The sequence below is a fragment of the Coccidioides immitis genome (assembly GCF_000149335.2).
Source record: "Coccidioides immitis RS genomic scaffold supercont3.3, whole genome shotgun sequence".
In the NCBI taxonomy this organism is placed as follows: domain Eukaryota; kingdom Fungi; phylum Ascomycota; class Eurotiomycetes; order Onygenales; family Onygenaceae; genus Coccidioides; species Coccidioides immitis.
Genome location: NW_004504308.1, coordinates 3995360 through 4014268, shown reverse-complemented (window position 1 = coordinate 4014268; position 18909 = coordinate 3995360). Strand labels below are relative to the sequence as shown.

Here is an 18909-nt window from a genome sequence, read left to right as displayed (position 1 = left end):
TGAAGTCTTTATAAGTTTAAAAAAAGTATTTACAGAAGCTGTTATACTTTACTATTTTAATATAAAACAGAAGATCAGATTAAAAACAGATATATCTAGCTTTGTAGTATATGATAGTCTATTACAGCTAACAAAAAATAGTGTTTAAGTTTTAGTTGAATTTTATTTGCAGAAGATACAATCTACAGAGATGAACTATAGTACTTATAATCAGAAACTGCTTGTAACTATAGAGTTATTTAGATATTAGTACTGCTGATTAAAAGATTTGCAAATACCAGTTTAAGTTCTTACAGATTATGATAGCTTGTGCTACTTCCAGACTGCTCAAGATCTCTTGAAAAGACAGATTTACAAAATACAAAAACTGATAATCTTTTGATTTACAATTAATTATGTAAAAAAAACTAAGAATCCACCAGATAAACTTTTATAAAGATCTAATTATATTAAGAAGACTGGTCTAGATAATACAGAGAGTTGCAAGACTGTAAACTAACTAAGAGTAATACTTGTGAAGAAGTAATAAATTACAGAAAAGTTAAAATCAACAGCTCAAGTTTCTTCTAATCAAAAAGAGAAGAAAGAAGATAAGAATGCATAACTTATCTCTGTAAGGCTACAGATTAAGAATTTGAGATTAAAAAACTACTCACAAAAATTATCTTGAGAGACATGTGTAAAGTGAAGAAAATTACAACACAGATCTAGAAGATTGAAAATCTGATTTACAAGAAGAATTCTTACAAAAAGAGTAGCTTCAATCTGTTGATATCACTGCTAAATCTACTGCAAAGTAATAACTATACAGCTGAGATCTACAAAGATATTAAGATAGATAGAAAGAAATTTGTGATATAGAAAGAGAAGAACCATATTCTTTATAGAGATAGTTATGTATATATTTTTCAGAATAAGACTTTGCAAATAAAGCTAATCAGATGTTATTATAATCTATCTCTCCTAGAGCATTTTGCTACAGTAAGAATATATGAGCTTATAGCTTGCAAATACTTTTGGCCAAGAATAAGAGAACTAATAAAGAAGTATTATGAAGTTTGTGAAGTCTGCCAGAGCTTAAAAAGAGTTTGTGAGAAATCTTAAGAAGAATTATTATTCTTACTAATTTTAAATTGCTCTTGAAAATTTATTAGGATAGATATTATTATAGATCTTTCTGTAAGCCTGATTTTCAGCATATAATAATAGTGTTAATCTTGATTAGGGAAGGTTTTTAGATTGGAATCAATTAGAACTAAATAATATGTTGAACGAATATCAACTAAAAGAAAAAGAAAAAGAAAAAGAAGAAAAATCAAAAAAAAAAAAAAAGTATTCAAGTTAATTTCAATGATTTTAAACATACTTTCTTCTCTAAAAAATAGAGAAAATCAAAGCAAAATAGAATACATCTTGGTCTGAAAGTCTAGTTGATTTAATAGATATTCAAATTGAAGAATTAGACAAGAAAATAGCTAAAGATAGTTATTTAAATAGAATTAAAAGTCTAGATAATAGATCTTTAATTCCCTATTTACATGGATCAAAAGCTAAAGAAAATCAATATGCTGGTGCTGATGTATACAATTTACAAGATAATACTAGATTTTCATGGAATCTAGACAAATATCTTGAAGTCTTTGCTATAGATAAAGTATTTAAATTAGCAAGTTCTATTTCTGAGTCTCAATCAAGATCACTATCAGATGTCTGGGTGTTTTTTGATAATCAAGCTGCTATTCAGAGACTCATGAATCAAGATCTTAATTCTGATTTATATTACCTTCAATCTATAAGAAATACTACTAAGCATATTGAAAATCAGCAAATTAATCTACATCTTTATTTGGTTCCTGCATATGTAAATATACAAAGAAATAAAGAAGATAATCTAGCAGTAAAGAAAGCTACAGAATTAAATCAAGTTTTTTCAGAGAGATATATATCTTTTACTTATATTAAGAGACAAATAAAAGAACAAGCAATAATAGAGTGGTATAAAGATCTTTTTAATAGAGAAAAGTCTACAAATTACTACTTTTAATTTAATTTAAGATAAAAATCAGATGGAAAGTATCTACTCTTTCTATATCTAAGATATAGTCAACTATTTGCTAATTAAAGCTTGATCATAAATATTTCAGATCTTATCTAGTAAAACTATCTAACTACTCTTCTAATTTATGTTATTTTTGCAACTGTGTTGAAAATCCAAAGCTATCTACTATTAAATTGCTTAGCTTGTCAAACTAAAAAAAGAAAAATTTACAAGAACTTGATATTTCTCAACTATCTTTAAATTTTATTTTTGAAACTAAATTAGATCTAAAATAGCTAGTTCTATTTCTGAAATATACTGAAATAATCACTAGATAGTGGCTTTCTTAAACATGTTAACTTTATTTCTTCTTAATTTGTATCACTTTGCTACAAGAATTTTTGTTTTTTCTTTGAAATTGATATTACACACTATCTGTTATTTGACTTTCGTGGAGAAAGAATATCTTATATTGCCTTGAAATACTTTGATTTTTCTCTTTTTTAAGTTTCTACAATGTATACTAAGTAAATTCTAACAGATTTGGCTACTAGGTAGTTTTCATAATCACTGAGTGCATAAGACTATAATAAATAATAATAATAATAATAATAATTTAATAGATTATATAGAAACTATGCTTATAGATTCAAAAAAGTATAATAAGATACTCAAAAGTCTTAAACTTTGTACACAACTTTTGATGCTCTTTTTACAACTCAGCCAATTCTTGCTCAAATTAAATGAATCTACATTTATTTGAAATTTTTTCCCTACCTAAGAATCCCTCCAATTTTCAGTTGATTTGCCTTGCAAGTTGTTGAGATATAAGTGGAAATACATGGTGCCAGTTTCACACCTGCCAGAATTACTTCTCATACTATTACTCAGCAATCACATGATCTTTTCATCTGAAATTTGAGAGATAACCTCAATAATACTCTTTATACAAGCTATCAAATTTTCTTTATTATATCTTTATTATTTTTTGTATTATTACACTATTTCTATCTGAAAAATCTCTTACCAGACACTCTTTTATTTTGATTTTCCTTGCTAAGACTCTTGCTTACTTACATTTTTGTTGAGATGTGCCAAGAAAGCTAGAGTTCTTATCTTAATCTTATCTACTCTTATCTTATCTTCTTGCCTCTTCTTATCTGATCTTTTGCTCTCCAGGCTTTGTACTAGCACTAAATCAGCTCTATCAACTTGATACTCTTAATATAGCTAAGCCAAATTGATTCCTGCAAATTCTGATTAATCTCTACTAAATTTTAGTATGTTTTATACTATTTGGTAGCTGATAAATCAGAATTAATTAGTGAAAAATAGCTTTTCAAATACTTAGAGTAACTAAGTTTTTGAACTAGAAACAAGCTATAATATAGACTACTTTGCAAATCAGAGCAGTTTTTATTAATTTTTCTGCATTTAAGAAAAAAATCAAGCTAGATTTCTAGTGATTTGACAGATTTGCTATCTTTTCCATCTCATAAAGGATATGCTAGCTTTCTGGTGCTGCTAAATATAAAAAAAACCAGATACCATTCTTACTGTTCTGCTCAGAATATATCTTATTTTTATAGAATTGACTCTGGCATCTTGAATATTTATGTCTTTACTACTAAATTTAAGAATATTCTCAGCCAGTTTCTGAAAGCTTCTCTGCAAAAAGCTCTCTAGTTTGATATTTCTCTTCAAAAAATATACTTGTTAGTATTAATTTAACTAATTGTTGAGACATAATTACTCATATCTCTTAGATTTACTAGCTTGCTCTCTTACTCTCTACTCTCTCAATAATTTTTCTATAGTTTTTACTTTAGAAGCTGTTCCTGCAATCACAGTCTTTAAAAAAAACTATATAGTTTGCTAGTTCTCCCAAAAGACTAGTTTAGAATTTAATAGATGTAGCTCTGACTAAAGAAAAATCTACTACATTAAGATTTTCAGCTCTTAGTAAAACAACTGAACTAGTTTGAGTTAACTAGCAAGTAAAATATAAAATAATCTCAGAGAATTTTCTTTCAAAAAATTATCTTCTGTTTTTCTTTTCAAGAAGATATTTCTTAAAATATAGTTAAAATCTCATCTACTTCTGATTCTTCTTCTAAATCTGAACAGTAAGACTTAAAGTTAATTCTTAATCTTCTTGCTAAAGAATCTTAGAAAAAGAATCATATTCTTGTGTAAAAGAAACTAAATACTTGTATATTGAGTATTCAAAAAATCTTTACTTTTCAAGAAAAAGAAGATGTTACTGTTTTTGAGAACTCTGATCTGCAAAATCTTGAGAAAAGAATTATACAGCTTGAAAATCAGAAAGTATTTACTAAAAGTAATAGTAATAATAGTTCAGAAATCTGCTCTCAAGAGAAAGTATCTGTAAGTAATACTTCCAAATCATATTCTTCTACTCCAAAAACTGGACTGAATTCTGAATCTTCAATCAAATCTTCTTTACCTTCTAAAGTAAATAGTAAAGAAGATAAGAAACAGTTCTTTAAGCTAAAACTCTTTAGAGAAAAGAGATTAGTTCTTAAGATAAATACTTAAGTACTTGAAAAAATCAGCAAGAAAGTCTTTTTCATCAGAAATAGAATAAATAACAGCTTTACTGAAGCAAATATTACTGAAAAACCAGTTATTTCTTCAATTACTAAGTTATTCAGAGATTAATCTCTAATTCTAATAACAACAGAAGACTTTTCAGCTGATTTTCTTCAAAAATACAAGCAAACTTGGATTTCTATGTTCTCAGATCTAATAAATCTTGATATAAAGAGTATGAAAATTCACAAAGATCAGTACTAGAGAGTTTTTGTAGTTTATACTATCTCTACAGAAGTCTTTAATATAGAGAATAAATTATCTATTCTAGGAGAAGAAATAGAAATATTTAATTATATTTCTCTAAAAAGAACTTGAATCTGGCTATTCTCTGCTGAAAATAGAATACAGAAGAGACATGCATCTGCTGTCTTTTATATTAAAAATATCACAATAGCTGAAAATCTGAAAACAGTTGTAATTACTGAACAAACTCTTAAAGTTTGTAAATACATAGCTAGAGAGATTTAAAAGCACTGTACAATACTTTAAGTGTTAAATTTATAATCATACAGCACCAAACTGTAAAAAAGAAGCTAGATGTGGTATCTGCACTCAAAAACATCAAACAAGAAGGCATGAATGCTCAATTTGTGAGATTACTGGAAGAAAGTGTGTACATTCTACATTAAAATATACTAACTGCTCAGAAAATTATATAACTAAAAGCATAGAATGTGTTTTCTTCAAAAAATCTAACTATTCAGCACAAAATACTGATAAATCAATAAAACTAGTGAGAGCTGAACAGAATCTTTCAACAACCAAAACTATTTCTAAGAGATTTTATAAAAACAGATTCTGAAGATGAAAATCAATTTGCATTCTCTAAAAGAAAAATTGAAGTTAGATCACTATTTATTAATTTATATTAAATGAAACTTCAAATACTTCTTGAAAATTAATTTTTCTTCAGAATAATGTTGGAAGAAATGAAAAATCAACGCATATATATCTTGATATTGAATTTGAAAAGAAAATTAATTATATTTTATTTTAGAAATCATTCAGATAATTAGTTTACAGTCTCTTATAATGCATACTATTACATTCTTCCTGAAAACAAAAATTTGAGATCTAGAGTAGTGATTTTTGCTAGAAAACAGTCCAGATATCAACTCTGCTTAAGATCTGATATATGCTCTAGCAATGATCTTCTAGTTATAGATATCAAAGATAAATACAATCAGTTTGAAACTATTCAACTGATAAATATCTATAATCAAAAAAATCTAGAGAATAACTCAAATCTTTAAACTATTAAGAGAGAACTAGTAAATATCTCAAGTTCTCAATACTCTATTATTACTAGAGATATGAATGCTTATCATTCATGGTAGAACTTAAATATAGTTAATTTAGTTAGAGCTGAAAAACTAGTGGAATAGCTTGAAAAGAATAATATGAATTTAATAAATAAGATAGACAAAGAAATCTTTTTCAGATCAAATCTATTATCTAAATTAATTATAGATTTGATCTTCTTCTCCACTAACTTAACTTAAAAGTTACATAAGTGGTGAATTGATAAAGCTTTTTACTCTAGCTCTGATTATAAAATTATTCAATTTAGTATTAAACTAAATACTGAAAATCTTGTTGAAAATCCACTTTATTTAAATCAATATAACTTTCAGAAAGTTAATTAGGATGAAGTGAATAAATCTCTTTTTCAAAATCTAGATAAAGAAGAGTTTCAATGGAGTTCAATAGCAAATATTCTATTAGAACTTGAATTAGAAGCAATTAAATTAAATCTAATTCAAGTCTTTATTGAAAAATATATTCTCAAAAAGGGAATAACTGAAAGATTCAAATCTTGATAAAATAATAAGCTAAAAGTCAAGAGAAAAGCTATAATAAACGCTTTTAGAGATCTGAAAAATAAGCAAGTTATCTTAGAATTCTTTTCACAAAACTAGAAATAACTACTTTAATGCTATCAAAAAGACAAAGTTATTATGTTGGAACAAATTTCTTGAAAATACTCAAGAAAAAGAGATTTTTAAAGCATATAAATATACTAAAGAAAAAAAAGTGGAAAAAACTCCAATTTTAGAATTTTCAGATTTTGAAAATGAAATAGAAAATAAAGCTATTTCATTTAAAGAAAAATATAATGCTTTTACAAAAACTCTTTCCAGAGAACCACCAAGTTATCCATCAATAGATTGAAATGAATATCATGAAAATCTAGATCAAAAATAGCCTACTCTTCAAGAAATAGAGATTAAAAACTCTATATTTTCAGACTCTATAACTAGTGCATCTGGCCCAGATGGCATATCTTTTCTTATACTACAAAAAATCTATCCAGTACTTAAAGATAGATTATTCAAGCTATACTCTACACTATTTGAAAAGAGATACCATTCTGAAATCTGGAGAGAAGCTACTAAAGTTATTTTAAAGAAACCAAATAAAAAAGCTTCAATACTAAAATCTTACAGAATCATCTCTCTTCTTAACTGCTTGGGAAAAATTACAGAGAGAGTTATTACTTCTAGACTTTCTTATTGAACCTCTCAAAATAAACTACTATATTTTGATCAGGTTGAAGATAAGAAGTAATGCTCTGCTATAGATACTGTAATAAGCTTGGTATATGATATTCAACTAGCAAAAGCCAATAAATTGATAGTCTCAGCTTTTTTTATTGATATAAAAGAAGTATTTGACTATGTTTTATTAAATAAACTTTTAAAAGTCTTTTCTGATTTGCAACTATCTAAATCAGTAGCTATATGGATTTTTTATTTTATGCAAACTAGAAAAATCCAACTAGTTTTTGATGGTGAGAAACAACAAGAAAAGATATTTATAAATATTGAAATTTTTCAAGGTTCACCTCTGTCTCCAATACTATTTGCTATATATACTATATTTTCTTTTTAAGAATGATAAAGATTTAAATCTTAAAGATATCAGAATCTCTAGTTATATAGATGATACTGGACTTGTTGTCTTCTCTCTCTCAATAAAAGAAAACTGCCTTAAATTAGATAAAGCTTGATAAGCAATGTCTAATAGACAAGATTCTCATGTAGTTTAATTTAATATGGAAAAAACTGAGTTAATTCACTTTACAAAGTTATTTAGTGAAGAGAACTTAGTAAAACTATATAATCAAATTTTCAAACCAAAAAAGCTAGTGCTTATATATTTGGCTTAACAATACTCTTACTTTCAAGAATTATGTTGAAATCAAGATATCAGCTGCTGAAAAAGTTCTTAATCAAATAATTAGACTTCAAATACTGAAAAAGATCTTATCTTTCAAGCTATGAGACAACTTTATATAGCTTGTATTACCTCAGTAGCTGATTATAGTGTTCAGATCTGGAAGAAAAATCAAAAGAATCTCCTTAATAAGTATGAAAAACTTCAGAACTCTACTTTAAAAAAGATTTTAGAAGGTTTTAAAGCTTCTTTAATTTATACTATAAAGATTTTAGCTGCTATTTCTTCTGCGAAAGTAAGATTTAATAGACTATATAGAAACTATGCTTATAGACTATTAAAAATACCAAAAGAATATGCAATCAGAGAAAAAGTATCTTCTAGCTTTCCATCTTATAATATGTTGATCTTGATTGGGAAAGGTTTTTAGATTGGAATTAATCAGAGTTAAATAAATAAATATGTTAAACAAACATTAACTAAAAGAAAAAGAAGAAAAATCAATAAATAAAAAAGATATCCAAGTCAACTATTCAGAGTTTGTTTAATGATTTTAAACATATTATCTTCTCTAAAAACAGAGGGAATCAAAGCAAACTGGAATATATCTTGATCTGAAAATGTAGCTGGTTTAATAGATATCCAAATTGAAAAATCAAACAAGAAAACAGCTAAAGATAGTCATATGAATAGAATTAAAAGTCTAAATAATAGATCTTTAATTCTTTATTCAGATAGATCTAAAGCTGAAGAAAATCAATATTCTAGTGCTGATGTATACAATCTACAAGATAATATTAGATTTTCATGAAATCTAGACAAATATCTTGAAGACTTTAATGCAGAATTGTTTGCTATAGAAAAAGCATTTAAATCAGCAAGTTCTATCTCTCAATCTCAGTCAAGATCAATATCAGATATCTGGGTATTTTCTGATAGTTAAGCTGCTATTCAGAGACTTATGAATCAAGATCTCAATTCTGGCTTATATTATCTTCAATCTATAAGAAAAACTGTTAAGGATATTAAGAATCAGCAAATTAATATACATTTTCATTAGGTTCCTGTACATATAAATATACATGGAAATGAAGAAGCTGATCCAGCAGTAAAGAGAGTTACAGAATTAAATCAAGTTTATTCAGAGAGATATATATCTCTTACTTATATTAAGAGATATATTGAAGAACAAGTAATGATAGAGTAATGTGAAGATTCTTTTAATAAAGAAAGCTCTACAAACTACTACTCTTAATTTAAAGTAAAACCCAGATAGAAAGCATCTACTCTTTCTATATCTAAGAAGATATGGTTAACTATTTATTAATTAAAGCTTGATTATAGATATTTCAGATCTTATTTAATAAGATATCTGACTACTCTTTCAACTTATGCTATTTCTGTAATTGTGTTGAAAATCTAAAGCATCTATTATTAGACTGCTTAGCTTATCAAACTAAAAGAAGAAAAATTTACAAAAACTCGATATTTTCTATCTTTAAATTTTATTTTTGAAACTGAATTAGACCTAAAATGACTAGTTTTATTTCTGAAATATACTGAAATAGCTACTAGCCAGTGGCTTTCTCAAATATGTTAACTTTGTTTCTTTAATTTATATCACACTGCTACAAGAACTTTTGCTTTTCTTTGAAGTTGATTTTATATACTATCTATTATTTGACTTTTGTGGAGAAAGAACATCTCATATTGCCTTGAAATACTTTGATTTTTCTCTTTTTTAAGTTCTTACAATGTACATTAATTAAATCTTAACAAATCAGCTACTAGGTAGTCTTTATAGTTACTGACTGCATAAGACTATAATGAATAATAATAATAATAATAATAATAATTTCCATCTTATAAATAATAGTGTTGATCTTGATTGGAAAAGATTTTTAAACTGAAATCAATCAGAATTAAATAGTAAATATATTGAACAAGAAAAAAAAAATCAAAAACAAAAAAGCTATCCATATTGACTATTCAGAATTTGTCAATAATTTTAAACATATTATCTTCTCTAAAAACAGAGAGAATCAAAGCAAAATAAAATACATCTTGATCTGAAAATCTACCTGATTTAATAAATGTTCAAATTAAAGAATTAAACAAGAAAACAGCTAAAGATAGTCATATAAATAGAATTAAAAATCTAGATAATAGATTCTTTAATTGTTTATTCAGATGAATTAAAAGCTGCAGAAAATTAATATACTGATGCTGGTGTATACAATCTACAAGATAAAATTAGATTCTTATAAAGTTCATGCAAATATCTTGAAGTCTTTAATGCAGAACTGTTTGCTATAAATAAAGTATTTAAATTAGCAAGTTCTATCTCTCAGTCTCAATCAAGATTAATATCAAACATCTGGGTGTTTTTTAATTGTGAGGATCATACATGTAGATTGGCATGACAATAAATCTCTAGAAGAAATATATGTGGAAAAAAGTATATGAGATAAAAGATCTGGCATTGTGGCAACTATATACAACTTGTAGACAAGATTGCCACTAGCTTTCAGCAAGAGATTTGTACAGTAGTGGTCTTTTATGTGTGCTTGCAAGCACATGAGTTTGAGTCTTATAAGAACACATATAATTCTTAATAGCTTATAAGCTAAGGTTTTTGACTTGCAGATATTGTTTATTTGTATAAGAAGTTTGCAGTAAATTCTTACAAATTTCTCTCTCTTATAAGTCTTGATTTCTTAAAATGACTGTCTTATTAAAATTTTCATAAGTAGGAAAAAAAACCTCTTAAAAAAAATAAAAATTTCCTCATCAGAAAAAGAGTACAGCCTCACTAGAGATATAATATCAACACAACTTTAATAACATAACAATATAACAGAACTCAATAACACAACAATATATAGAGAGTCTCTATTGTTCTCACTAGCTCTGTATTATTATTAGATAATAAACACTAGTTTAAGAGAAATCTTTTTCTTACTTTTTCTTTTTCTTACTTTTTCTTCTCTTTCTTTTCTAGTTTATATTATTATTGTCAAGATAAGTAAACTCTTCAAGTACTGCTTTGCATGAAAGGCAGGCTTGTAAGAGATTTCTGATTTTCTGGAAGAAAATATAGCTATATCTTAATACTCTGCTTATCTGACTGTAAGACCACAAGGTAGTGAGTTCACTTCTGATTGTGTTTTTACTTTATGTAGTTATAAGATTTTGCCTTTGTATGAAGTTTGATTTACAAAAAGACTGATACTTGCTAGAAGTTCTTACTAGTATACAGTCTTCTCTTCTCTTCTCTTACAACTTGTTTCTGCTTTTCTTTCTTAGAAGAACTTCCACCTTTTTTTTGCAGATAAGATTAAGTCTTTAATAAGTAGTTACAAGAAGTCAGAAAGTATTTATAACTAATAGTTCTAGAATGCTATTGCTTTCTCTCTCTCTTCTTTATTAGTTACTGCTTCTCTTTTGCTAGCTCAAGCTGTAAGTGTTTTCTTGCAAGCTGATCTTGATTTGTATACTGATGAAGTTAAAGTGCTGTTACTTTATCTTCTTTTTCTACAGTTATTATACTAGTTTCAGTCAGGAATGTGAGTATTTTCTATTATATTTCAGTTTACAGCTAATCTTCTTTAGATTATTATTATTGTTCTCTCTACTTTAGTAAAGTTTGTAAGTGCTGTGGTTCTGTAAGATGTGTGGAACTATCTAGCATCTTTTTTACAAGACTGATAATAATAATTTTAGATCATCTTCATTCAAATGCTGCTAGCTGCTACTTTTACTGATATATTATAAGTCAATCTAATAATTTTCTCAGATCTTCTTTCTCACACAGAAGTACAAGCTTTATTTGTTTGTAGAAAATTATGATATTATAAGTTTATTGAAAGACTCATACTTATTACTAGTTTAGATAATTCAAACTAAACTGTTTGCACCCAGCTTCATAAGAATATTCTTGTAACTAGAGCTGGAGCTCAGTTATTATCTGAACAGAAGTGCTCTGTCTGCAAGAGAGCTTAGTAAGACTATAGTAATGTAGTCTTTATAAAGTACATCTCCACAGACTTAAGTTAAAAGTATAATAATTATCTATACTATAGGTTTCTTGCTTGCTCTTTCCAGCAGTGAGATTATAAATAATTGTTACAGATTTTTGCAGAAGAAGCTAAAGACTCTACATTATATAATATTTAACTTAATTTTCATCTTTTGTTTTGAAATTAATTTAATATGACTTAGTTAAACTATATTTTTTCTCTCTCTAACTTATTTTCTAGCTCTACTATCTCTATTCATCTCTTTTACAAATCGGGCTTGGCTGAATTTCTACTACAGAATTATTGAAGTAGCTTTTTTAGTGAACAGATATTGCTTGCAGAAACTCATATCTTGTTCTTATTATTATAATCTTTTTAATACACTTTGTACTACAGCTTGCAACTCTTTTTCTTTGAGTTAATTATTTTATAGATTCAATACTTCTTTTCGTTCTTATTTGTCTTGTGAACTTTATGATAAGATGAGCTATTGATTTCTTTACAGATTTTGTGTTTGTAGAGTAAAAATATATAAAAAATATTATAAGTTTGCAGATCTAAAGATACTTTCAGTCTGTAGACTTGCAAGTCTATCTTTTTTATAATTTTACAAGATCTATATCTCAACAAATTTAGTTTTTTATTAAACTATGTGATCTTGATATTACAAAGATCAAGTTATATCTTGTCTTTTATTTGAAAGATCTTTGTGATATTCTTCTGATTATAGTGCTTCTTCTAATAGACTTGTGTCTTTGTAAGCAATTTCTTAATCTCTTTATAGAGTAATCTCATTGCCTTCATCTAATTTCTTAAATTCTTGTATATATAGCTATACTTATTTAGAGTTCAATAGGTTTACTTGCAGATTCAATTTATATATCAGCTGGAAAAATGATTTTTGTGTGAAAGTCTACTGTAAGTTATTATACACAAACTCAGCCATTGACAATTATATTACTCAGTTATCTTAATTATAATTGATATAGCTTTACAAGTACTGCTTCAGTATACTATCCAGTCTCTTAGTCTGATTATTAGTTTGCAGATGAAATATTATGCTTATTACTCTTATAATCTTCAAGATATAAGTAAAATTATCTTAAACTTTAATTATAAATAGAGTTAAAGGTTGATTATGAATATTTCAGATGTTATCTAATAAGATTATCTAACTACTTCTTCAATTTATACTATTTCTGCAATTATGTTAAAAACCTAAAGCACCTATTATTAGACTGCTCAGCATATTAAAGTAAAAGAAGAAAAATCTAACAAGAACTTGATATTTTCTAACTATCTTTAAATTTTATTTTTGAAACTGAATTAGGCCTAAAATAGCTAGTTTAATTTCTGAAATATACTGAAATAGTTACTAGACAATAGCTTTCTCAAATATACTAATTTTATTCTTTTTAGTTTATATTATAATGCTACAAAAATTTTTGTGTTTCTTTGAAATTGATATTATGTAGTATCTGTTATTTAACTTTTGTGGAAAAAGAATATCTTATATTGCCTTGAAATACTTTTAATTTTTTCTTTTTTTCAGTTTTTACAATGTATACTAAGTAAATTCTAACAGAGAAGCTGCTAGGTACTTCTTAATAAGGCTATAATGAATAATAATAATAATAATAATAATAATTTATAGTCTTGTAAACTTTTTAAAAAAAGTAATAAAATTTAGTAATAGTTTATACAAAATTTAATCAGTTAAACTCTTCACTATAAATTTTATATAATAGAACTGAAAAACTCAGTTTTATCTCAGTCTTACTATAAATACAGCTGAAACTAGAAAATAAAAGTCTATTTTCTCTTCTGAAATAGAATGTTAACTATAATTTTCTACTTGAAAATGGGACTGGAAAATACTTTATAGAACAGAGATGGAAAAAAGATCTTAAGCTCTTGAGTAGAATAGAATAGAAGACTGAGGTTTCATACTTGGAATCTTGGCTGTTTTTAAATTCAGGACCAGGACCAGCTTCAATGGGAAATATGATCCTGTTCCGATCCCGAATACTAGCCTAGGTGAGATTGTTCTGCCTGAGTACATGATAGTAAGTAATACAATCATTTGCTAATCAGTTACCAATCAGTTAGTTAATGACTGATTATACAGATGCTATAGTCTGTTGTTCTGCACTATGGGGGGTTTCTGCCGGGTAAACTTTAACGGACTGCTTTCAGGCAAAGATAGGTTATTCCATAACTGGTTGGCAAGCGGCTGCTAATCAGTTGCCAAACACTTGTTAATCAATTGACAAACAGCTATCAGGCATTTTGACTCATATCCTGTTAATACTGCCATCTCTATTTATATTCTGGGCGTCAGATGAAGGGATATTAGCCACAAAAGGTTGGTCATCAGATGGCAGATCTATAGTTAAATGAAGCAGACATTGCTAATCAATTCCCAATTAATTAATGTATGTGAAGAAAACTATAATTTGAAAATGCAAACAGTAGAGGTACACATATGGTATTTATGGTACTGAAGGTTGGACCTCTTTAGTCAGCATCACATGACATATTTGAGGTCCGCAAACTTTATTTACAAGGTCCTCTGATGTGTGCTCTTGTGTGACTGTGATGTGATGCAAAAAGTTGACTACCAGTGCTTTCTGGGCGCATAACCTAAAAAATTCAAAGGATACAGATCATGGAACCTCAGAAATAAAGTTTGCGGACCTCATAAAAGTCACATGATGCTGACTAAAGAGGTCACATCTTCAGTACTATAAATACCATACATGCATGTGACTGTTTTTTGTAAAGGTGCGCTCTGCTTAATAAGCATCACGTGACTTCCAAGGTCCACCCTGGCTACATAAGGGGTCCGGGTCATCAAAAATTCCGGTCTTAAGCTGCAACCTGATGGTGCTCTTCAGCTTTGAAGAAGACCGCTGCTGGCTTTAACTACCTAGGCACGCCTCGACTGATCTCAAACCAAACACCCTTGCCTTTTTGACATGCTGAATCCGTTTGCTGCTCTGGGCCTTGTTGAGAAGGCGCTGAATAAAAAGGACATTCCCCTGGTGGAGTATGGCGAGATATTTCATCTCCGCCTTGGATATCCTGCTGTGATAATGGTAGCCCTCTTTGCCTCCTCCTCCTCCTCCTCTCTTGTAACATTAAATGGTCGTGTCTGACATGCTGACTGTTCCTGTCTATAGACATTTGAATGGGCTATCCCAGACTCACAGCTGCCTCTAGCATCAGAAACCCTCTTGGAGCATGGTATCCCACTTGGTGGTGTTCTGGAGTCCCGCGCAAAAGCCTATGGTGAGCGAGAGATGATAGGTGTAATGCACCATTATGCTGCAATGCGTATCCATCTCATACCACTGTCCTATACGCTCCTGTCACTTGATGATTGCGTGAGAGTCCCATCTGCTGTCAACCTGCAACAAAGCTCACTGGTCCCAAATCCACAAAGATATCTGCTCTCTAAGATCAAGAAACTCCTCAGCCTGCCATTGGGTATGCAGCGGCATCCTATCTGCTCTGATATTGCTCAGTTTCTGTCAAGATATGTGTTCCCAAAATTACCAGACAATATTGAAGATGAGGAGAGTGAGAGTGAGGAACATTTTCAACAACGTGTTCAGGAAGCCCTGGCCATTGTGCGGGGCTGGGAATGGAGAGCTGGCGATGAGAAGTATATTCATCTTGTGGAACTTCTTATTCAGGATGGGCGATGTTCTGAGACTCTGAGAGAAGATTGAGCTTTCTCAATATTTTCATTTCCTTTTTTTTTTTTTTTGTTATTTCCCCTTTCTATTCCTTGATTTTATATGTTTTGGTTTTGAGAAAGGATAAATTGAGTCATCAGTGACTTGGACTTGCATAATTTATTTATTTGCTATTCTAGCACGTCTCTTGAGCAGTAATGGAATCACTCAGCGATTCAAGAGTGATACGTGATTTCCAGGAAGTGAGCCGATGTGGAAGGCGACGGGCGAATGGGGAGGAACAGCATTGTTCAGGCCTGGAGTTTGCATAGCAGTGGGTGTGTGAGGCTTTCTCAATGTGGCGGCGAGCTACGGAGGAAGAACCGGTCTTCGTACGAAGCGGGCCACGAACGATCGACTGGGCTATGCCACTATCTACGTACGTACATCCACCGAGAAGAACAGTGATGAGGAAGGAAAGGAAAAGAATCTAGCTAGACAAGGCCCTCGTCCCTCTTATCCCCTCGTCCGGCCGCCAGGCAAAATTAGCGTGGAAATTAGCGTGTACAATAGCGTATTTAATACTGGAATTCTATTGGAAACCGGTGTATTTGGCTGTATTTGGCGGTAACCTGTAATTTATTCTCGCTAAGCCTATTTTGGTTATATTACAATTCCATAGGATGGAACTTTTCCCAGCAACAGTCCTTGAGGCAGAGAGTTACTATATAAGCTGAGCAACCATGCAGTGATCTAGGGCTCTAGCCTTTCTTCATTTGAACCCTGTTGCTCTTTATAGTAACACCAGGCATAAACTGCCATAGCTGGCAATGTAATTTGAGAATAAATAAGATCATATTTGACTATTGTACTCTGTAGTGGTAGAGGGTTAGTAGATTTGAAGGTGAAAACATATTTTTGAAAATCAACACAAAAACCAATAAACATGTTTTTAACCAATAGATTCTTATATATTTTAGTGTGTAAATCTATTAGTTAGAAAAATATCACTAATACTATAGTTTGTGATCTGTTACCAAGGCACTAATTTTGCCTAGCAGCCAGATAAGGGGATAGATATTTATCTACTTACCTATAAAAGGTTTAATCAGCTTTGGCTGATAAGATGTTCTTCTTTGTTTGAGAAGTTTATTAATGTACATAAAGTATTCTGTAAAAGACTAATGTAAGAGAGTCAAACCTCTTATTTTTCTCAGGCTCAGCTCTTGATACTATACTGTGCTAGAGATCTTAAGCTGAGCTTTTTAATAACTGCTATTCTTCTACTTAATCTACATCTTCATTGGGTTCCCTGCACATGTAAATATACATGGAAATGAAGAAGCTGATCTAGTAGCAAAAAAAGCTACAGAATTAAATTAAGTTTGTTCAGAGAGATATATATCTCTTACTTATATAAAAAAACAAATAAAGGAACAAGCAATGATAAAGTGGTATGAAGATCTCTTTAATAGAGAAAGCTATACAAATTACTACTCTTAATTTAAAAAAAAAACTCAGATGGAAAGCATTAGCTCTTTCTATATCTAAAAAGATATGGTCAACTATCTGTCAATTGAAGCTTAGTTATGGATATTTCAGATTTTATTTAATAAGATTATCTGATTACTTTTCCAGCTTATGCTATTTCTGCAATTGTGTTGAAAATACAAAGTACCTACTACTAGACTGCTTAGCTTATCAAACTGAAAGAAGAAAAATTCAACAAGAACTTGATATTTTCTAACTATTTTTAAATTTTATTTTTGAAACTGAATTAGGCCTAAAATAGCTAGTTTTATTTCTGAAATATACTAGAATAGCTACTAGACAGTGACTTTCTCAAACATGTTAACTTTATTTCTTTAATTTATATCACACTTCTATAAGAATTTTGTTTTTCTTTGAAATTTATTTTATATACTATCTGTTATTTAACCTTTGTGGAGAAAGAACATCTTATATTATCTTGAAATACTTTAATTTATCTTTTTTTTCAGTTTCTACAATGTGCACTAAATAAATTTTAACAGATAAGCTGCTAGATAGTCTTTATAGTTACTGACTGCATAAGACTATAATGAATAATAATAATAATAATAAAAGCTATTCTTCTTCTAGTCTAGTTTCTACTTCTATTTTTAGCCTAGTACCATACACACAAATGTTGTAAATATATTATACACACACTTGTCTACTTTTCTTCTTCTTCCTCTCTTAAGTAATATGCCTGTATATGTAAAGTCTAGCTAGTAGCTTCAGCTTAACTGCTGATATTATATATTGCTTTATCTCCTACTTTACAAAATAGATGCTTACAGATAGAAGAATAGAAAGAACAGAACTACAAGAGATAGTACTAAAGAAGTCAGTCTTGCATTTATATTCTGAGATATTAATAGCAGCTGTAAGAACTACAAACTATAAATACAAATTGAATACTTATATTTAAAGTTTCAGAGTCTGCTTTAGATATTAAAGCAAGCTACAAAGTAATGAAAAAAGTAAAAGAAATAAAGAAAAACATACTTATAAACTTTTTGAACTATTAATATACTTAGAATGAAATAAATAAGAATCTACACCAGTAGTTGAAAGCTGCTCAGAATAACAGCAGCTCAGCTGATACCAGTAAAACTTCTATCAAGTACTTTTATTATCAGCTCTCTGATTGTATCTAATTTAATAAAGAGAACTTACATCTGTATTTAAGCTTTAAAGTAAATTTTATAAAATAAACTATAAATTAACAAATATATTATTAAAAACAAACAGAACTAAGCAGTTTATATAAACTTATAATTAGAGAAGAATGTAGTCAAGATAATACTCTTCTAGATTAAAGCTTATTATAATATAATAAAGTATATATTTAAGAAACTCTTTAAGTAGATGGGATTAAATTTTAATAATTTTGTCTGCTGACAAAAAGCTCTGTAATATTTATATTTAATTAAGCAAGAATAAATTTTTTTTGTAATCTTTTTGTCTGAGTATAACTGTCTTTTTCTTGAATCAGATGTATCAATAAATAACTAGTTATAGAAGAGATATCTATAATCAGCTTTGAGCACTAAATTAATAAAAAGATTTATTAGAATACCAACATCTGAAATCTATAAAGAATATTACACACAACTTCACAAGATTAATTATCAGATACAAGAGTTAAATCAGATTAAATCTTATATATATATGTGTCTTCTTTTTTTCAGGTTTGATACTAGATCTTCTGTTTTAAAGAAGCCTGCTTTTCTTTCTATTAATAATAGTATAAATCTCTCTGCTGACACTAGAAGATAGCTTTAGCAAGCTGAATTAATAGATAATAAGAAAATAGACTTATGGTAATAAAAAGAACTTTGTCTATATTGTAGTA

General features: G+C 28.6%; 1 protein-coding gene across 1 annotated transcript; it reads left to right on the top strand.

Moving 5' to 3' along the window:
• Nucleotides 1-14776: 14776 nt before the first annotated feature.
• Nucleotides 14777-16146, top strand: CIMG_07455 (uncharacterized protein). The gene is made up of 2 exons (XM_001240291.2): nt 14777-14948; nt 15033-16146. Exons 1-2 carry the CDS (start codon nt 14829-14831, stop codon nt 15582-15584), a joined length of 672 nt encoding a protein of 223 aa, XP_001240292.1. The 5' UTR covers nt 14777-14828; the 3' UTR covers nt 15585-16146.
• The last annotated feature ends 2763 nt before the right edge of the window (nt 16147-18909 follow it).